This window comes from Phyllobates terribilis, unplaced genomic scaffold (assembly GCF_046119375.1).
Source record: "Phyllobates terribilis strain yellow unplaced genomic scaffold, ASM4611937v1 Scaffold_2__4_contigs__length_985480577, whole genome shotgun sequence".
Lineage (NCBI taxonomy): Eukaryota > Metazoa > Chordata > Amphibia > Anura > Dendrobatidae > Phyllobates > Phyllobates terribilis.
This window is the reverse complement of record NW_027362762.1, coordinates 414,789,394-414,812,310: the sequence shown is the minus strand read 5'-3', so window position 1 is coordinate 414,812,310 and position 22,917 is coordinate 414,789,394. Positions and strand designations below refer to the sequence as shown.

The 22,917-nt window shown below is 41.7% G+C and overlaps 1 protein-coding gene across 1 annotated transcript in view; it reads left to right on the top strand.

Annotated features, from left to right (window-relative positions):
• The window catches only part of GALNT17 (polypeptide N-acetylgalactosaminyltransferase 17), a 938,842-nt gene that overhangs the window by 265,419 nt on the left and 650,506 nt on the right, over nt 1-22,917 (top strand). Inside the window, exon 3 of the mRNA XM_073665134.1 lies at nt 978-1,144. Coding sequence (XP_073521235.1) covers nt 978-1,144 — 167 coding nt within the window. The remainder of the gene's footprint in view (nt 1-977; nt 1,145-22,917) is intronic.

The following is a 22,917-nucleotide window of genomic DNA, read 5'->3' as shown; positions in this document are numbered from 1 at the left end:
TCAGGAAGGATCCCTCAGAAAATTACCAGTAACTCCTCATCCAGTTGCAGCCTTAATGAGGTTGTCTTGGACTTTTACATTGATGGACAAAATCTGATTGGTGGGGTTGCAATGCTATGCATACACAGTGATCAGCTGTTCCTGTTGTCGGTGGCTGACAGAGGTGTTCAGTTGCAGAGTTGTACAACAGTAATCTGTCAGAGGTATAGTGGCCGCGACTGATTACTGCCCATCCGCCCCCTACTGATTCAAATAAGTGGTGGTTGTACAGTATCCAACCGTGGCCACTATAACAATGATGGAACTGTACTGTGTGGTTCCACGACAGAGTACGTCCAGCTACCATTGGGAACAGCTGATTGGCAGGTATCGCACCTCCTCTATTAAGATATTGATGACCTATCCTAAGTATAGGCTATCAATGTAAATGTCCGGGATAACCTCTTTAAAGTTCTTAGCAATGCCAGAGCCCATGTGCCTACCAAAGAGAGCCCCCTCCCCCACACCCATTTTCTGATGTCTTGAAGCCATAACATTTAACTAATGACAGCTTGCAGGGTTCAGCCCCTTTGGCTGTCAATATCATATATTCTTTTTATTAAACAAGATGCAATAAAAACTAAAATTAGGTTTATTTCCCATTATATCATATTTACAAATGATATCGATAACATGAAGCACAGAGATTTGAAAAAACTTGTAAATCTAGCATGCTAGTTAAAAAAAGCAGTGTTTCATGAATGTGACCTTTTATAGAAGATATTTAAGGAAGTTGTGTAATTCCATGGTAAATCCTGATAACTTTTTACTAATTTATACCGACGCAGATTGTTGTGTTATGCATTTATGAATGATAAACGTTGTTTTCTTTTCTACCTCTCCCTCTTTTCACTCTACTTTTTACTTCTTCCTTTATCTCTCTAATATATAAATACATTACAGTATATCTTACATACCAAATATTGATTTTTTTTAAGGTGCAAGAAATTAAAATACCCTAAGGAACTTCCTCAGATTTCAATCATTTTCATCTTTGTAAACGAAGCCTTGTCAGTGATCCTTCGATCAGTACACAGCGCAGTGAATCATACACCTGTCCATCTTCTCAAGGAAATTATCCTCGTTGATGACAACAGCGATGAAGGTATGATAATTTGTTATTATATTATCTTCCATACAGCAAGTGCTTCTTCAGATAATTATATGTTATGTATGACTATAGATTAATGAGTTATTTGTCCATAAGTAAAATTAATTGAAATGGCTATATGTTTAAAATTTGTAATATGAATGTGAGAAGAACTACTGAAGACTATAGATGTTGATTTAGACATAAATTCAAAAAGAAGGGATAGGAATTTGATTTGATCATAGAGTGGATATAAAAAGTCTTCACACTCCTGTTGAAATGCCAGTTGTTTGTCATATAAAAAACTATAGAAAAAAATAATAATTTCATAATGTTTTCACCTTTAATAATATTACCCATAATATGTACAAATCCATTAAGAAACAAACTGAAATCATTTTGAAGGGGGAAATAAAAAGTAAAAACAACAAAACTAAAATAATGTCGATACCTAGGTGTGAACTCTGTTTAATAATTGAGGATGTGGTTTTTAAATAGTAGACAGTACACAGTTTCCATAATTTAAAGTGATTTTTAATAACTCTTTTTAAAGTTTAGCTTTCTTAGTTGCATTTTGCAGATACGGTCCGTAAACAGCTTGCAAAACAGCAAAGGGATCTCATTGTTGAAAGTTATCAGTCATTACAAGGGTACAAAAAGATTTCCAAGGCATTTCTGGCTTATAAGAGAAGGGGGCGCGGTCATATTACTTGGCATGAGGCAGTTAGTCTGGGTAATGATAAGACCTATTACAGGTAAATAACAGCACACAGCCTAATAAGTGACACATTGCTGAAATCAGTGTTTTAACCCATACATCATGCGGTCCTCAGATTACATATCAAAAACTTGCTGACACATTCCCTTTAAGTCTGCCAAAAGCATGAGGCAAAATGTGTGGTTTAACTTTTTGGCCATTATCTCAAAAGTTATGGTTGGCAAAAAGCCAACACTGTACGTCAGCAAAATAATACCATACCCACAGTGAAGCATGGTGGAGGCAGCTTTGTTTTTCACCAGCTGAAACAAGGGCTTTAGTCAAGGTAGAGGAGATAATATACAGTTCCAAATATTAGTCAATTTTGCATCAAAACCTTCAGGCCCCTGCTAAAAACCTGAAGATATCTAGGAATTTCACCTTTCAGCATGACAATGACCCTAAGCATACCTCCATATCAACAAAATAAGATCAACGTTTTGGTATGGCCCAGCCAGAGCCAAGACCTTAATTCAGTTGAAAATCTGTGGGTTGACTTGGAGAGGGCTGTATACAAGAGATTCTCTCAAAATCTGACAGATTTGGTGCATTACTGCAAAAAAGAGTAGACAAAGATTAACAATTCTAGATGTGCCATGCTGTTTGACTTTTACCCAAAAAGACTAAATGTTCTCATAAATTCAAAGGGTGCTTCAACAAAGTATTAGTTTAAAGGTGGGAATATTTATGCAACCACATTATTTTAATTTTTTCTTTTTCTTTTTCCACTTGAAAAAAATTACAGTTTATTCTTCAATTGAATTGTACAGTTCATAGGTGACATTAAAGCTGGAAAGCATTCTGAAATTATTCTATTTGATATGACTTTTTTACATAACAAAACCCTGGCTTTTTAACAGGGGTGTGTAGTCTTTTATATCCACTGTAAATACAGTACCCATATGGTAATTCTTGTCCATGTCTGTAGGGGATGTTTTAAATTTATTTTGCTTATGTAGCTAAGCTGTTCACTTATGTATTTTCTGTGTTCAATTCTTCTATTATTTTAAAACCTCTATGAATAATAGGTAATTGGGAATATTTCATTTGCTTTGTGGTCTTCAAAAGGGTCTTAAGAGATCAAAGGCACAAACCCAAAGATATTTATTTTGACCCCAAATATCTATCTAATCTATGTATATGTAGACAGATGATAAACACTAAAAGAATATTTCAAAATCCAAAAGAAATGTAACTATTTTTTTCATAAGCACTAATACAGAGAAAAATTGGGTGCAAGCCAAAAGACACCTGACCGCAGGATCACTAATTAAAAAAAAAAGAAAATGAGGCAACACTTCCTTCAAATTGGGTGATAAAAATGGGTTTTATTCATGTATTGATGAAGGCTTGGTTGAAATTTGCTTCAGGATTGAAACCATCACTCATTGTCATGTAAAGTGAAATCCTAGTTGGTCTAGCTGGATATAAGAGATCTCTAAATTTTATTATTGCTTATACGTCGTATGTTAAGTGTCGTATGCATAGCCCCAAATAGTGTGTAGATAAATCAATTACTGTAAACTTTAGGTAGTTTTTGTATTATTTCTCTTGTTTTGAATGTTGGTTCTTTCACCATGTATTTAATGGTTCATAAGATCAAGAACCTAGCCAGATGTAATTTGCTATTATAGAATTGTCCTAATCTCTGATGCTGTACTATATGGGATTCAATTTAGAAATATTTATATATTTTAAGCAATTAACAAAGCACAGATTTTTATTTTTATTTTGATGCTTTATTTCTAGAGGAGTAAGCACTTTAAATATAATAGTCATAGTATTCGCTGTTGGTTTATTTTTTATTTGGTTTAGTAGTCACTGTTGGTTTATTTCCTATATTCGCTCCTGAGTAGTTCATAATCAGTTGTATGTAGTATTATCACTAAAAGCAATCTAACAGTCTGATACATGCTGCCCGATCCACTGGCAGCATGTATCAGACTGTGGCTTCATGATTTAAGCTACATATGTTCAACTCTGAACTGCTACAGTATTTCAGAAAAAAACATAGTTTAATAGCCACCGGGGACTGAGCTGCACAAGAGACTACTCGAATCGACAGGCTCCTGGCAGTTTCTCCCCAGTGGAAGTATTTTTTTCTGCTGACATTAAAATAACACAATAACACAGAATTCAATTCCACTCAAATATACTGTATTTGCTCATCTCTATCATTGGCCATTTAGAGAAAAACTCTAGGCAAAACTAATTCAAAGTGTTTTGCTTAGAGTAGTGCCTGCAATGAAGTCATTTACATCTGTATCCTGCTGTAGCTAAAATGCAGTTTATAGGTTTTTGTTGGAGTGTTATTTTAATGTCAGCAGAAAAAAAAACTTCAACTGGGGAGAAGCCGCCGGGGCCTGCCTGTCCGACTAGTCTCCTGTGCAGCTCAGTCCCCGGTGGCTATTAAACTATGTTTTTTTCTGAAATACTGTAGCAGTTCAGAGTTGAACATATGTAGCTTAAATCATGCAGCCACAGTCTGATACATGCTGTCCGTGGATTGTGGAACATTCATTGTGCCACGCTGAGTTACTGTCCTTCTTGACCAGCCACAGAAATACATTCACAAGTCAACATAAACACAACAGTGTATTTCTCTTGGCTTAACAAATCTAATCTTCTGGCTGATTAAGATTATAGGCTGTATCGTCACATTGCTCCCCCAATCTTAATCAGCCAGTCATGAAAAGATCTCAATCATCCTTCTCCACTTATGGGAGACAGTCCATGAGCATGTCTTTAAGCTCAGACACGAATGTAAGAGGTCTCACCTTTATGAGAACAAAACTTTGCATCATCCAGTTTCCTCAGAGCTTATTCCATGTCTTCCTTGCGAATAAACTCCACACGTAATTGACGAAAACAGACTGGTATCCATTGCATCCACACATGCAGTCCTCGGCATCCTGTGGTTTCTGAATTAAATCTGATGAGTGTCGATGGCCAGGTATTCAATCTGTTGAAGCTGGCAAAGCTCCTGTTGCTGTTATATCTTTTTGCTACTGTATATCCTCTCCGTCCTCCTCCCAAGGCTGGGCTGGAGGGTTTGGACATGGTAGCATCTGAAACCCACTGTGTATACCTCAAATATGGTCTGCTGGGTCTGTCTACATGCCTCCCTAGTTATGGAGCCCTTTGGACGTTGTGTGCTAACACCAGTCCTCTTGCAGCTCCCCCAGATATGCTGGGCTGAGTAGAATCCCACCGCTGCTACCAAAATGTGAAGACACAGGGTCTTCCATTGGCATAATACTACTCAGACAACACAGGGTGAGGGTAAAAAGTGTGGCAATGCTTTATTAAACAAAAAAACAGGCAATAAACAGATAGAACAGTCTCAGCAAATACCCAAGATCGTACAACATTATACAGTCTCCCCCTTCTGCTGGCCTGCCTGGGATAGAACAACTGTGACTTTGGGACTTCCAGGGCCAACTACCTCAACCAGAGGCCCCCCACTTCTGGTAGGCCCCCACAGAGAGAAGGTAGTTGCAAGCATAGGAAGCTAGCAGTCCATCCAGGTACAAGGCCAAGAGACCCGAGGGTCCCACCCTGGCCTCTCTGAGAGTTTACATGGGGCCAGATGATCGACTGTTCCCAATCTGGCTTCTCTGAATGTCTCCATGAGTTCCAAGTGACCGGAGGGTCCCCCCTGGCAACCTCAAGCAACATATCCATTGGGCTAGGTGACTTCATCATCCCAACCTGGTCTCCCCAAATGTCTCCACGGGCTCTCTGTCGGTCAATGGAGCAGATCCATATCTTTCCAGTCAGGGCTATATACTCTTAGGCTGGAATCATGGAGAATGCAAATCTGTGTCTCTTTGGATGGAGCAGCCATGCTATCCATCTACTGTCCTGAAGGATGTCTCTCATTCTCCTTGTAAAGTCTTTCTTATTCTCCTTCATTCTCCTTGCAGCACTATAGACATCCCTGTTTATATTTACATTTGTGTGAGGTCATCAGTCACAGGTTGGGGGGGGGGGAGGGCAGCGCTCAGATCTCATTATTTGAGCATTTAATGAATTTGCGTAGTTTGTCCTCCTGTCACGTGAGTCAACAAGCCACCGGGTCCACACAAAGGGTAATAAACATATTTAGCAAACATTAATTGTTCCACGCTGAGTCACTGTCCTTCTTGACCTGCCACAGAAATATACATACATTTGCAAGTCAGAATAAACACAATAGTGTATTTCTCTTGGCTTAACAAATCAACTCATCTGGCTGATTAAGATTATAGGCTGTATTGTCACAGCAGTGTAGTAAATCAATCCCAAAACTTGCCAGAAGAATTATGTATAAAACTTAACATTTATTCCATTATATAAACTCTCCATAGAGGTCCAGAAATAAAGAAGGTATATACGGAGGGGATCACAGATAAAAAAAAGTCTGACATGTTTTGGCAAAATGCCTTACTCATGGTCTGAACACTGATCCTAACTGACCTCCATATATCCTAGACAGTGCAACCTTTTAATTAAAATGACATGAACCTTCTGAAAATTCTGGTTGAACCTCCTGTTGAATTGCTCCTTTACAATTCCATTTTTAATTTACCAAATTTTTGTCATCTCAATTTACCATTGTGACAAAGTCACTGGCAAAGTACTGGAGTGGAGATATGTAGCACTGAGATTGTTAGCTCCAGTAATTAAACAAAGGGAAAAGGTTCCAGCACACAAAGGAATAAGGAGTTAATCAGCCATCTTTAGTGCTAGGGTGACTGACCACCTGTAGAGAGGGAGGAGGTCAGAGGATATAATTTACAGCCTTTAGAGCATTTGGTGTGGGGTGGCCCAGAAGGTGAAATCTCTGAGCTGTTTTGTTTCATACATGCCGGATGTATGGAGATTGCAGATCTCCTGGATTGAATGCCTTTGTTAAAGGACATGGATGTTAGACTCTAAGCCAGGTGGGCTAACCAGCATTACTGTATGAACTTGTTATTTTATGTTTTACCTTCTGCGGGACAAAGGCTGTATTTATATTTTTTGGTGACATGGTTTATGAAGATTGCAATAAACCAGCCGCACTTTAAATAGAAACGGTTCCTGTGTTTGCCTCTTTAAGAAGCCGAGTGAGTTGATCTACCACACCACCCACTAATATACAATCATTATTTTCATTCTCAAAATCTGATTTATCTCATTCTGATTTTGTGTTCTACTTGTTATGAATTGCCAGAGTCCTATGTTAAATCAGTTGAAAGAACTTTTGTTAACATTACCCTTGGATCTGACACCTGAACGTCTTTTTTTAGACCATTATCACACCGCACATACTCTAAATTCCCAAGACATCAGATATTATCCTTTTTTGTCAGCCTGTTATCATTATTGAAAAAATATGTGAGGAAGGCAGGCAGGAAAGGTCAAAAGCATCTATAGATATTGAGTCAGATTCCTACTGACCTTGAGTTCTAAGAGAAACAAGACAAATCAGCAAAAAAAAAAAGTTGACATCCCACTCACATTGCAGTGTTGACCAATAGTTCACTACCAAATTGGCAAAACAATTTCACAACTAGCTTTTTTGTTTATAGTTGCCAGCCGTGGCACTGCATACAGTCCACTAGGCTCTGTCAAATCAAGCAAAACATAATTGTCAATCAAACATAAACAACACAGAATAAATAAAACTTCATTATATTAATTTCAAAGCCATGTCAAAAATTTTAACAGCAGCAGCATAGTATTAAAATCTAACTTCATATATTTACCACAATATGCCAGTCTATATACTCAACAGCTGAAGAGTTAAAGTCATTGCGATAAAATGAAATTCTGCACAGACAGGATGCAGCATAGAACAACACACCTGCATCTTTTGGGGAAACACTCTCTTCTTCAAGCAGTGGTCATAATTTCTTGAAGGGGTTCTACAGGAACAAAAAAATAATAATGAACGAAAATGTCATTAAAAGTACATTCCTAAATACTTTTAATTAGCACATCGCAATTGTTTTGTCTATGGAGGTAATTATTATAAAATTAAATAGCCACCTTCTTGTTACACTGAGAGAAACCTCTAAAATGTTATTATGAGTGGGGACTGTGAGCACTTGCAGTGACCTAGCTGATACGTACTTTATAACATTTATCGTCATCATACCTAAGTACACTTAGTAGCTCCAAGATTTGATCAAAAAGACTGAATGAACAGCTGTGTGAGCAGCAGCCCTGAACACACCTGGTATCTCCAATAATAGATCAAATAGACATGGTAGACAGCAGTGTGAGCAGCCACTTCTTACTTCAGCACCTTGTTATCCCCGGAATTGAATTAAAAAGACAGGGTTGTATTGAGCGTGAGTAACCTCTTCTTTTCTCAGCACCCCTTCGTATCTCCAGTATTAGAGATATAGCCAAATTCAACTACACTAATAGCGTACCATCACGATAATTTTTTTCGTTGCCATTTTCTTGTCATTGTGGTAAATCTTGACTCACATTTTAAAGAATTGCATTTTTGCTTTAATATAATAATCAACCCTTTGCGAATCTGGACGTTTTTTGTTTTGTCACTTTCATATTTTCTTGTTTATGTTCCGTGACTTTTTTTTCTGTCAACAAAGCCATATGAGGGCTTGTTTTTTGGAGGGCGAGTTGTAGTTTTGAATGACAAACTTTATTTTATCATATAATATACTGAAAATTGAAAAAATCCAAATTAGGTAGATTGGTGAAAAAAATACAATTCAGCCATGTTTTTTAGGTTTTGTTTTTACATTTATCCTGTGGTAAAAATGATCTGGCATTATGATTTTCCAGGTCAGCCTGATTACAGTTATACCAGACTTTTTTTTTGTACATTTTAGTAATTAAGAAAAAAATCAATACTTTGTAAAAAAAATGTTTTCCCATAACTTTATTTTTTTGTCTATGGAGTGGGTTGAGAACTCGTTTTTTGTATGATTAACTGATTTTTTTATTTTTATTTTTGGAAAGTGCAGTGACTGAAAAATAGCAATTCTGTTTTTTTTTTTTCCTTTTTGCTATTTGACATACCGTTTAAATACTTTAAAACTTTGATAAATAAGACTTTTTTTAAATGTCACAAAACAATATATGTTGGTTTTTAGAAAAAAACATATTTTCTTTATTTTTGAAGGGGCAAATGGATTAATTTAAACTTTTATATATTTTGCTGTTATTTTTATAGATTTTTTTTTTTTAAATTTCCCTATTGGACTTGAATCTGCATTTGCTTGATCGCTTACACTATATACTTCAATAGCGTAGTATTTCAGTATGTAATTAAATTGCAGTTCTCCTATAAAATTGAGCTTATACCTTTTAGCTAAACTTCATAGGAGGACAAAGATGGTATTTACTGAGACCTCAAGTAGGCTTCTAACTGCATGGTAAACCATTAGCTCCTCATGATCAGAGATAGTCAGCGACATTTAAATGATTCAATTGCAGTGATCAGAGCAAACTCTGGTGGCTACAGTTCTGGCAATGTAACATAGCCTGTATATGCCACATTTGAAGTAGGCTCAGTTTTTGTGCTGTCTTCACAAATCCCTGCTTGATCTGTGACATAAATGTATGTCATAGTTCAGAAAAGGGTTATAGTGGTTGGCCAACAACTACAACCCCTGGCAAAAATTATGGAATCACCGGGCTCGGAGGATGTTCATTCAGTTGTTTAATGTTATTGAAAAAAAGCAGATCACAGACATGGCACAAAACTAAAGTCATTTCAAATGGCAACTTTAGGGCTTTAAGAAACACTAAAAGAAATCAAGATAAAAAATGTGGTACTCAGTAAGGGTAATTTTTTTCAGACCAAGCAGAGGGAAAAAATTATGGAATCACTCAATTCTGAGGAAAAAATTATGGAATCACCCTGTAAATTTTCATTTCCAAAACTAACACCTGCATCAAATTAGATCTGCTCGATAGTCTGTATCTAAAAAGGAGTGATCACACCTTGGAGAGCTGTTGCACCAAGTGGACTGACATGAATCCTGGCTCCAACACGAGAGATGTCAATTGAAACAAAGGAGAGGATTATCAAACTCTTAAGAGAAGGTAAATCATCACGCTATGTTGCAAAAGATGTTGGTTGTTCACAGTCAGCTGTGTCTAAAATCTGGACCAAATACAAACAACATGGGAAGGTTTTTAAAGGCAAACATACTGGTAGACCATGGAAGACATCAAAGTGTCAAAACCGGAAACTTAAAGCAATATGTCTCCAAAACAGGAAATGCGCAACAAAACAAATGAGGAACGAATGGGAGGAAACTGGAGTCAATATATGTGACCGAACTGTAAGAAACCGCCTAAAGGAAATGGTATTTACATACAGAAAAGCTAAACATAAGCCATCATTAACACCTAAACAGAAAAAAACAAGGTTACAATGGGCTAAGGAAAAGCAATCGTGGACTGTGGATGACTGGATGAAAGTCATATTCAGTGATGAATCGCGAATCTGCATTGGGCAAGGTGATGATGCTGCAACTTTTGTTTGGTGCCGTTCCAATGAGATTTATAAAGATAACTGCATGAAGAGAACATGCAAATTTCCACAGTCATTGATGATATGGGGCTGCATGTCAGGTAAAGGCACTGGGGAGATGCCTGTCATTACATCTTCAATGAATGCCCAAGTTTACATTGATATTTTGGACAGTTTTCTTATCCAATCAATTGAAAGGATGTTTGGGGATGATGACATCATTTTTCAAGATGATAATGCATCCTGCCATAGAGCAAAAATTGTGAAAACATTACTTGAAAGAAGACACATAAGGTCAATGTCATGGCCTGCAAATAGTCCGAATCTCAATCCAATTGAAAATCTTTGGTGGAAGATGAAGAAAATGGTCCATGGCAAGGCTCCAACCTGCAAAGCTGATCTGGCAACAGCAATCAGAGAAAGTTGGAGCCAGATTGATGAAGAGTACTGTTTGTCACTCATTACGTCCATGCCTCAGAGACTGCAAGCTGTTCTTAAAGCCAGAGGTGGTGCAACAAAATATTAGTGATGTTTTGGAGTGTTCTTTTGTGTGTTTGTTTTTCATGATTCCATAATTTTTTCCTCAGAATTGAGTGATTCCATAATTTTTTCCCTCTGCATGGTCTGAAAAAAATTACCCTTACTGAGTGCCACATTTTTTATCTTGATTTCTTTTAATGTTCTTTAATAGAGATGAGCGGTGTTCGACTTGAACTGTTCGCCAATCTCAAATTCGAGCTGTTTTGGGCGGTGTTCAAGCCGTTCGGTGAACACGAACGATTTGAAAAAAATTCGGCTGTTCGAGGTTATGTTCGATAACTGTTCGTGCACCAAAATCATAACTGGATTTTTTCTCAGTAATGATGAAAATTAATGTTAATACGCAGTTTGAGTGTACAGCGGGGCGGGGGGAGGGGCAGGGGATGGATCTCTGCAGGAATAATGAAGATCTCCATTTTTTTTCTCTTTCCCGCATTTACAGTGGGGAGGTGCAATCTGTCAGCTTATCAGCAGCGCACACACGGAGCTAAGTGCTTTTTTTCACACAAGCAGGGGCATGTGTGTCATTGGCAGTGTATGTCACATGTCCTTGCCCTATAAGACCCAGCCATTTTCCCCGTCGCCACCATTTTCTCACTGCTGCAGCTGCGTGTTAGACGGCACCGCTGTTGCTGTGTGCGCTATACCTTGTTAATTTCAAGCCAATTTTCGCACAAATCTACAGATAGCTTGGGAGTAGGGAATAGTTGTGATTGCAGTCCTTTTAAGGACTAGGTTACAGCATTTCCTACGACTTTTATCAGGCAGGTCTGTGCTCTTAAATAGATAGGTTGGGAGTAAAGACTAATTGTAATTGCAGTCCTTTTCAGGACTAAGTTACATCAGTTCCTATCAGTTTTTGCCAGGCAGGTCTGTGCCAGTGCTGTGCAAGTTTTTTTCACAGCATTTGGTTAAATCTAGCAAAGCTAATCCTTTTTGGCCTATTGCAGAGAGTGTTAGTCAGTGGAGTAGCCTATCTGTGTTGCAAGCTACACCACCTGTGTATAGAATACCATTTTTTTTACTGCACCTAGTGAAGTAAAACCTTTTGGGCATAGCATCATTCTATTAGTCCATCTATACTGACCTCCATCAGGTTGCAAATTGAATATAATATTTTTCTGCATCTAGCTCTGAAAAAATATTTGGCCTTCTAGCAGTGTGTGGGACTTGTTCTATTAGTCCATCTATACCTACCTCCATCAGGTTGCAAATTGAATATAATTTTTTTCTGCATCCAGCTCTGAAAAAATATATGGCCTTCTAGCAGTGTGTGGGACTTGTTCTATTAGTCCATCTATACTGACCTCATCAGGTTGCAAATTGAATATAATTTTTTTCTGCATCTACCTCTGAAAAAATATTTGGGCTTCTAGCCGTGTGTGGGACTTGTTCTATTAGTCCATCTATACTGACCTCCATCAGGTTGCAAATTGAATATAATATTTTTCTGCACCTAGCTCTGAAAAAATATTTGGCCATCTAGCAGTGTGTCGGACTTGTTCTTTTAGTCCATCTATACTGACCTCCATCAGGTTGCAAATTGAATATAATATTTTTCTGCATCTAGCTCTGAAAAAATATTTGGGCTTCTAGCAGTGTGTGGAACTTGTTCTATTAGTCCATCTATACTGACCTCCATCAGGTTGCAAATTGAATATAATATTTTTCTGCATCTAGCTCTGAAAAAATATTTGGCCTTCTAGCAGTGTGTGGGACTTGTTCTATAAGTCCATCTATACTGACCTCCATCAGGTTGCAAATTGAATATAATATTTTTCTGCATCTAGCGCTGAAAAAATATTTGGGCTTCTAGCAGTGTGTGGGACTTGTTCTATTAGTCCATCTATACTGACCTCCATCAGGTTGAAAATTGAATATAATATTTTTCTGCATCTAGCTCTGAAAAAAAATTTGGCCTTCTAGCAGTGTGTGGGCCTTGTTCTATTAGTCCATCTATACTGACCTCCATCAGGTTGCAAATTGAATATAATTTTTTTCTGCATCTACCTCTGAAAAAATATTTGGGCTTCTAGCTGTGTGTGGGACTTGTTCTATTAGTCCATCTATACTGACCTCCATCAGGTTGCAAATTGAATATAATATTTTTCTGCACCTAGCTCTGAAAAAATATTTGGCCATCTAGCAGTGTGTCGGACTTGTTCTTTTAGTCCATCTATACTGACCTCCATCAGGTTGCAAATTGAATATAATATTTTTCTGCATCTAGCTCTGAAAAAATATTTGGGCTTCTAGCAGTGTGTGGAACTTGTTCTATTAGTCCATCTATACTGACCTCCATCAGGTTGCAAATTGAATATAATATTTTTCTGCATCTAGCTCTGAAAAAATATTTGGCCTTCTAGCAGTGTGTGGGACTTGTTCTATTAGTCCATCTATACTGACCTCCATCAGGTTGCAAATTGAATATAATATTTTTCTGCATCTAGCTCTGAAAAAATATTTGGGCTTCTAGCAGTGTGTGGGACTTGTTCTATTAGTCCATCTATACTGACCTCCATCAGGTTGAAAATTGAATATAATATTTTTCTGCATCTAGCTCTGAAAAAAAATTTGGCCTTCTAGCAGTGTGTGGGCCTTGTTCTATTAGTCCATCTATACTGACCTCCATCAGGTTGCAAATTGAATATAATTTTTTTCTGCATCTACCTCTGAAAAAATATTTGGGCTTCTAGCTGTGTGTGGGACTTGTTCTATTAGTCCATCTATACTGACCTCCATCAGGTTGCAAATTGAATATAATATTTTTCTGCACCTAGCTCTGAAAAAATATTTGGCCATCTAGCAGTGTGTCGGACTTGTTCTTTTAGTCCATCTATACTGACCTCCATCATTTTGCAAATTGAATATAATATTTTTCTGCATCTAGCTCTGAAAAAATATTTGGGCTTCTAGCAGTGTGTGGAACTTGTTCTATTAGTCCATCTATACTGACCTCCATCAGGTTGCAAATTGAATATAATATTTTTCTGCATCTAGCTCTGAAAAAATATTTGGCCTTCTAGCAGTGTGTGGGACTTGTTCTATTAGTCCATCTATACTGACCTCCATCAGGTTGCAAATTGAATATAATATTTTTCTGCATCTAGCGCTGAAAAAATATTTGGGCTTCTAGCAGTGTGTGGGACTTGTTCTATTAGTCCATCTATACTGACCTCCATCAGGTTGAAAATTGAATATAATATTTTTCTGCATCTAGCTCTGAAAAAAAATTTGGCCTTCTAGCAGTGTGTGGGCCTTGTTCTATTAGTCCATCTATACTGACCTCCATCAGGTTGCAAATTGAATATAATTTTTTTCTGCATCTACCTCTGAAAAAATATTTGGGCTTCTAGCTGTGTGTGGGACTTGTTCTATTAGTCCATCTATACTGACCTCCATCAGGTTGCAAATTGAATATAATATTTTTCTGCATCTAGCTCTGAAAAAATATTTGGCCTTCTAGCAGTGTGTGGGACTTGTTCTATTAGTCCATCTATACTGACCTCCATCAGGTTGCAAATTGAATATAATTTTTTTATGCATCTAGCTCTGAAAAAATATTTGGCCTTCTAGCAGTGTGTGGGACTTGTTCTATTAGTCCATCTATACTGACCTACATCAGGTTGCAAACTGAATATAATTTTTTTCTGCATCTAACCCAGACAATAGTTTTGGCCTAATACCACACTTTGGCCACTCAGCTCTGCTCGGTTCCCATCCATTGTTTTGTTTGTGCAAACAACTCCAGAGTTGTGAATTAGTTAACCACCAAAATGAGTGGAAAAAGGCCTGCTGCTGGTGGAAAAGGGAATAGGTGTGTTGGGAAGGGGAAAAAAGGTTGTGTCCGTGGAGTAGGTGGTAAAGCAACAGTAACATCTGCAGAAGAAAGACCATCTTCCAGCAAAACTAAAATGTCTACTTCTTTTAGCGGACAATGTGATAAGATCCCTTTCTTACGGCCACGCCAATCGCTACAAATTCCAGATGAGGCACAAAAACAGCAGGTGCTTCAACGGATATCAAGTGCTCCTTTAAGTGGGCTCTCCTCCACATCAACTTCAACATCACAAATACTCCAGTCCTCAGAGGTGTCACCCCAATCGCACTTGCTTCCTCACAGCTCCCATATCTCCAGCTGCCCGTCTGAGTATGAGGTAGAACAGATGGTTGAGTCTGCAGAGCTGTTTACTCTTACTATAGCCTGGGAATCAGAGGTCGGCTCCAGCGCTTCTGTGAATCCAGATGAGGAAATGATCTGCACTGATGCCCAGAATCTTTATGAGTCGGATCCAGGACCAGACGCAGAAGGTTCTGACCATAATGTAGACCCTCATTCCCAAACTGTAACTCCTGTTGGTGGAGACAATGAGGAAGACGATGATGAGACTCAAATACCTGATTGGAGCGACAACTTTAGTTTTTTGTCAGGGCAGGAACAGGTTGGCTCTGAGGACGACGGGTGTGATAACACACAGGGTGATGATGATGAGGTTGGAGATCCCACTTACTGTCAACCCACAGTCAGCCAAGAGATGAGGTCAGTAGAGGAGGTGGAGGAGGATGCTAGTGACGACGAGGTCAGGTTGCGCCTTCCTGGACAGAGACGTAGTACTGGAAGCACATCAACAACTGCATCCTCAAACACAACTCTGCCTCTGACCACAAGTCGTGGTGGCTCTTCAGGTCGCATGGGTGCTAAGCCTTGCATAGCCTGGGCATTTTTTCAGATTGATAAAGATGACCCAACTCGTGTTATCTGTAACATTTGTCAACAAAAGCTAAGTAGAGGTCAAAAAATACATAGTTTGAGTACTTCATGCATGAACCGGCACATGGACATGAAGCATAAGTTGCAGTGGGAAGCTCACTGTGCTACAATGCAGCCTAGCCGGCCAGGCCACCCACCGTCTGCCCCATCTTGTACATCTGCAGCCTCTTCATCTTCTGTGACTGGGGGGACAGCAGTCACACCTGTTTTGGGACGCAGACCTGCCACCTCTTTACCCGCAACAGCCAGCGTGATTGGCAGGTCATCATTTTCTTTGGAGGTGGTAACACCAGCTGGTGTTGAGCGCTGTCCGACATTGATAGCACCACCTTTGGATCAAGGCAACCTAACATGTCCGCCGGCATCTTCCTCACAGTCTGGCAGTTTGCCGGGGACACCCTTATCAACCCCATTTAAGCACAACAGCCAGCCCTCAGTCCCTCAGATGTGGACAAGTAAAAGACCATTTCCTCCTAGCCATGAGAAAGCTAAGAGGTTGAATTTCACCATCTGCAAGCTCTTGGCTACAGAAATGCTGCCTTTCCGCCTGGTGGACACAGAGGATTTTTGAGACCTTATGTCCATCGCAGTGCCCCAGTACCAGATGCCCAGTCGGCACTACTTCTCAAAGAAAGGTTTGCCTGCGCTCCACCAGCATGTCGCACACAACATCACCGCTTCTTTGAGAAACTCTGTGTGTGACAGGGTGCATTTCAGCACAGACACTTGGACGAGTAGGCATGGACAGGGGCGTTACATGTCGCTGACTGGGCACTGGGTAACTATGGTGACAGCAGGACAAGGGGCTGCTGTCCAAGTCTTACCGTCCCCACGAGTTGTGCGTCAATCCTCTTTATGTCAAAGTTCCTCCACTGCTTCTGCCTCCTCAACCTCCTCTCGGTCCTCCACCTGCACTCAAAGCCTGTCTGGTCATGCCACAAGCTTTCTAACTGCGCAGAAGGGATCCTGCACACCTCCTTACTATGCTGGCAGTAGGGCTCAACATCATCAGGCGGTTTTTACTTTGAAATGTCTGGGAAATGTGACTCACACAGCTGAGGAGTTGTGGTCAGCTCTGGAGAGCCAATTTCATGAATGGTTGTCTCCACTGGACCTGAAACCAGGGAAGGCCGTGTGCGACAATGCTGCAAACCTGGGTGCGGCCCTTCGCCGGGGCAATGTCACACACGTTCCTTGTATGGCTCACGTGTTGAACCTGGTTGTCCAGCAATTTTTAGCCCACTATCCCGGACTAGATGGCCTTCTGCAGAGGGCACGGTCGCTGTGTGCTCACTTCCGCCGTTCACATCCCGCAGCTCAGCGACTTACATCTCTATATAAGTCGTTGGGCCTGCCACTTCACCGGCTAAAATGCGATGTGCCTACCCGGTGGAATTCAACTCTGCACATGTTACAGCGACTGTGGCAGCACTGACAAGCCCTGGTGCAATACGTTCTGACGTATAGCCTGGGCCAACGGTATCTAGAGGTGGGGCAAATCACGCTGGAGGAGTAGTCTAAGATCAGGGACCTATGCACCCTTCTGCACAGTCTTGAAATGGCGACGAAGATGTTTAGTGGTGACGATGCCATTATTAGCATGACTATTCCGGTGATTTACATGCTGGAGCACATGTTAAACAGAATTCGGAGTCAGGTGGTGGCACAAGAGGAGGTGGAGGAATTAGAGGAGGAGGAGTTGTATGCGGAAGGGCTAACATCTGCAAGGTCCAGACGGTTGGCAGCACCAAGGCGGCAGGTATGTGAGGGTGGGGGAGATGGTTTTACCAGGGCACATGGTATCAGCCAAACTAGTGAGGAAGGTGCAGGAGCCCAGGAAGAAGTGGAGGACGAACTGATGGAAGACTCATCAGATGAGGGAGACCTTGATCACATTTCTGTTGTGCGAGGTTGGGGGTAGAGGACAGAGGGAGGAAGCATGATTGTTACCTCGCCACCAACACAACAGGGACTTGGTGCTCCTGGATGCGCTAGACACATGAGTGCCTTCTTGCTGCACTACCTGCAACATGACCCTCGAATTAGGAGAATTAGAAATAATCCTGACTACTGGGTTGCCACACTGTTAGATCCCCGGTACAAAAGTAAATTTGCAGAAATAATTCCTGCCATAGAAAGGGATGCATGCATGCAGGAGTATCAGCAGAGACTGTTGCAGAATCTTACATGTGCTTTTCCGCAAAACACCAGTGGTGCACATAGTGAATCTCACAGCTCCAACTTGCCAACCGTGGGACCGTCGAGTGTTCAGCACTCAAACCGTAACAGAAACACAGTATCTGCTGGTAACATCAATTTTGCGGAATCATTTCATCACTTTTTTAGCCCATCCTTTGCAAGGCCACAGGAGACAAGAAGTCTGACACATAGTCAACGCCTAGAGACGATGGTACAGGAGTATCTCCAAGTAAACATTGAAGCCATGACTGTGTCACTGGACCCTTGCTCTTTTTGGGCTTCCAATCTGGATAAATGGCCGGAGCTCGCCACTTACGCCTTGGAGATCTTGTCATGCCCCGCAGCCAGCGTTCTGTCTGAACGTGTGTTCAGCGCTGCTGGTGGTGTGCTGACAGATAAGCGCACGCGGCTCTCCACTGATAATGTAGACAGACTCACGTTCATAAAGATGAACAAATCATGGATCCAAAACGACTTTTCTACCCCTGTGTCATCCTGGGGAGAGTAAAAGCTTGATGATTGGTTAAAATCACCTCACCAACCATTTTAAGCTTTCAAATTACTAATCATGTTTATCTGTATCTTGACTGGAAAATAATTTGGGCTTTGTAGCAGTGTGCGGTACTGATTCTATTAGGCCATCTTTACTAAACTCCACCAGATTTAAAATTAAAAATAATTTTTAGCTGCATCTAGCCCGGAAAATAATTTTGGGGCTCCGAGATGCGCAAGATACATAAGTGCCTTCTTGCTGCACTACCTGCATCATGACCCTCAGATTCTCAGAATTCGAAGTAATCCTGACTACTGGGTTGCCACACTCTTAGATCCCCCACACTCTTCGATCAATCTTTTCATTTTAATAAAGACCAAAAAAATGGTCATTTTTGAAATTATAAGCATTAGCAGGTTGTTAGAAACTGAAATCAAACAGTTTTCAACTCAAAACTTTATTCTAGGTGATGTTACATTTGCACATAGGACCCCTTGTTCGAAAGGAGCTTCTGAACTCTCTCGTCCATTGAATTTGTCAGGTTTTGGATGGTTTCTGCTTCAATTGTTTTGCATGAGGACAGAATACCCTCCCAGAGCTGTTGCTTAGATGTGAACTGCCTCTCGCCATCATAGACACTCCTTTTGATGATGCTCCAGAGGTTCTGAATGGGGTAGAGGTCAGGGGAGCATGGGGGTCACACCATAAGTTTGTCCCCTTTTATGCCCATATCAGCCAGAGATGCAGATGTGTTATGTGCAGCATGAGACGGTGCATTATCATGCATGAAAATGATCTTGCTGCGGAATACACGATTCTTCTTCTTGAACCATGGCAGGAAGTGCTGTTTGAGAAACTCCACATACATTATGGAGTTCATCTTTACCCCTTCAGGGATCCTAAAGGGGCTGACAATCTCTCTCCCCATGATTCCAGCCCAAAACATTACTCCACCTCCTCCTTGTTGGTGCTGTAGCCGTGTTTGCGTGGGGTGTCCATCAACCAGCCATCCTCCACTCCATCCATCTGGACCATCGAGCGTTGCACGGCACTCATCCGTGAACAAAACAGTTTTGAAATCAGTCTTCATGTAATGTTTGGCCCACTGGAGCAGTTTCTGCTTGTGTGCAGTGGATAGAGGAGGTCAACAGGATGGCGTACGCACAGCTGCAAACCTCTGAAGGACCCTGCATCTTGTTGTTCGGGGGACGTTGGAGGCACCAGCAGCTTCAAAAACTTGTCTGCTGCTATGACAAGGCTTTTTTGCCGCTGCTCTTTTAACCTGACGTAATTGACTGTAGGAAAGAGTCCTCAATTTGCCCTTAAGAGCACGCACACGTGTGTACTGTGAATCAGCTACATACTTCTTGATTGCCAAGACACTTCATCCTGATCATCGCACAATGCCTTGACCTAAACACTCCACAATTTGTTGCTTCTCAGCAGCCGACACATCCTTTTTCTTTCCCATTTTGGCAGAAAATGTAGGCTGCTTAATAATGTGGGACAGCCTTCTTAAGTAGTCTTGCCGTTCATTGGACACACCTGCCAAACTAATTAGCACAGGTGTCTGCAATTGATTACAGTGATATAAAGAGCCCTGACACACATCACCATCAATGAGTTTAACTGACAAACAAACAAATTCTTCCCTTATCACTCCTAAACACTTTTTGCATAATAATTTGAACACAGTGTACATGTGCTTTTCCACAAAACACCAGTGGTTCACGTACTGAATCTTACAGTTCTAACTTGCCAACCGTGGTCTGTATGGAGTTGTTCAATAAAGGGCCCAAAATTAAGATAACATAGACGGGAGAGGTCTCTATGAATAGGAATTCCTAAGAATTTGATACCCTGTGAGGGCCAGGCAAAGGGAAAGTTGGACTGGATGGAATCCTGTATGGGTTTGGGGAGGGAGACATCAAGGGCCTCAGACTTCGCTGTATTGATTTTAAAATTTGACCATGTAACAAAGTCATCTATTTCAGCCATAACAGCAGGGATGGATATATGTGATTGAGTGATATATACTAGGACATCATCAGCAAATAGAGAGCACTTGTACTCTGTGCCTCCCACCTCAATCCACCTAATATTGGGGTTATGGCGAATTGATCAGAGCAGGTGCTCCGTCACTAGGATGTATAAGAGAGGGGACAGAGGACATCCCTGCCTTGTCCCATTGGTGATTATGAAAGGTGATAAAAATGTTCTGACGTTCCCCCTGGGCCTTGGGACACCCGGAGCCGGACCCTTTTTGGTTGATGCTGGTGGTTGCAGTCTCCGTAGCGGTGACCCGGTTCCGTGGCTCAGGGCGGTCAAACCAGTGGCGGAACTATTTATGTGGTTTTGATGTTTAAATGTCCGACTACGCCACCCGTGGATTGCGGTCAGAGTGAACCGCCGCTGCAGGGCAGACCGCTGAGGCTGGTGTTGTGGGTGCAGCAGAGCGTAGCATAACTCCCCACGGGAGGAGTATCGCCTCAGGGCAGTGTATGCGGAGGATGGAGGTGATGGTGCAGGGCAGCAGCAGTAACGACACGGAGTCAGTGATGCAGTCCAGGGCCTTTACTCACAGTTCTTATTATCCAGACCACTTCTGCAGGTAACGGCTGCCCACGTCGTACTGTGCTCACCAGGTGAGGGGCTCAGACAACTCCCAGATAAGTTTGGAGCGCTTCACAGGACCCCCTTTGTGTGTCCTTTGTCTGGCCTTTCTTACCAACCCTTCTGTCCGGCTGCCTCGGGCCTCCTCTTGGTAAACTTTGTGCCAGTTTCCCTGACCCTATGTGCTGCCCCCCTAGCGGGTGTAGAGAGGGGCTGTGCCACATAAAATGTCACAGCCTCCGGTTTCTAGCTGAGGGTCGTTTCCCGCCTCCACTAGCTTCGGGGACCGGTATCCCCCTTTGGCCTGACACCTCCACGCAGGTGGATTCTGGCGTGCGGTGGCGACTCGGCCGTCCACACCCCTGGGATCCCTTCATTCCTCATTCCTGGAGCCTTCTCCGCTGCTCTTCCTTCCTTCTCCCTCTTCCAGGCCTGGGCCTCTGTTACTAGGCCCGCCTCTGGAGCAGAGCTCATGCAGAGCCCCTGCTCCCAGTCAGACTTCTCTGCACTGAACTAAGATGGTGCCAACCTTTTATACTCCCTTCTCAATGCACCCAGGAACTGCTTCCTCCCTGCTCCTGCACTACAGGGTTCCCCTTCCTCGGTGTTCCCTCCCCCCACTCCAGCCAGGGACAGGGACTGTCGTGCCCATCTCAGGGGCATATTGGTCGCCCTGCCCCACGGCAATGTGGTGTAATGCATGCAGGTGTCGGGGTCCTCATCCACACTCCATCCTTACCTGAGAGTGAGATATCACACCTCTGGGTGAGGTGCAATACCTCTGCAGCAACCAAGCCCTCGGGGTGCTACAGTTCCATTTATCTTCAGCCTAGGTGACGCATTGCGATACAGGGCCGTGATTTTGGCTATAAAAGGCTCCCCTAGACCCCTACCCCAAGCTTTTTAAGAGAATAATATATGGCGTGCCAGGAGACTCTATGGAATGCTTTCTCAGCATCCAACGAGAGTATCTAATTACAAATTTTTAACTGCATCTAGCCCAGGAAATACTTTGTGCCTAGTAGCAGTGTCTGCTAGTCAGCGGATTATCCCGGCTGTTAAGCAAGCTACACCACCTGTAGTTTGGACACTTAATTTTTTCAAAGGAAATGGTTCGGGACCACGGGATACTCAGTGAAGAGCATCAGGAGACACCCCAAGGCATAGGGGCTGGGACTGGCGGTAGGATGCCCTGCGGTGGACAGCCGAGCTCGATCCTTATAAAGCTTTTTAACTGCAGCAGCTTTAGTGGACGCTACAGGAGCTGGAATTACGCAGTTGCTGGCATGAGACTTGCCCTTCAATAGATCCTTGTAAAAGGATTTAAAGTGTATTCATTCAAATTAGAGAGACAATTTAAATTAAAAAGCTTAGAGCTGCCTCCACCACAGGGGGGCTCGCTCGACCCACCAGCGGACAGGCACCAGTATTGGGAGAGGGGGGCAGGCCGTCAGGGTCCACCGCGGCTCTGGCACAAACGGAGGTGGCACGGGCAGGAACGGACTGGCCGTGTCGGCATCTCACTTTTTGGATTTTAGAAGGGCATGACATGCCTATATCTGTGTCTCCCCCTTCTTTTACTCCTCCACCTCTTTTCTTTTCGCTTGACTATATGTACTTGCCACTTTTCCATGTGTTAGTTATGTCTTCTGAGCAGTTTGTCAGCTTTTGGACACCTTTGAATGTGTTTTCTATGTGTTTCTATGTGTTTTTGTTTGCCTGCCATTGGTTTTAACGGTGTTCGAAGGTGTTCGACGAACAGTTCGACGAACAGTTCGGCCAACGCAAGGGTGTTCGACGAACCGAACCGAACTCGAACACTATTTCTTAAAGCCCTAAAGTTGCCCTTTGAAATGACTTTAGTTTTGTGCCATGTCTGTGATCTGCTCTTTTTCAACAATATTAAACAACTGAATGAACATCCTCCGAGCCC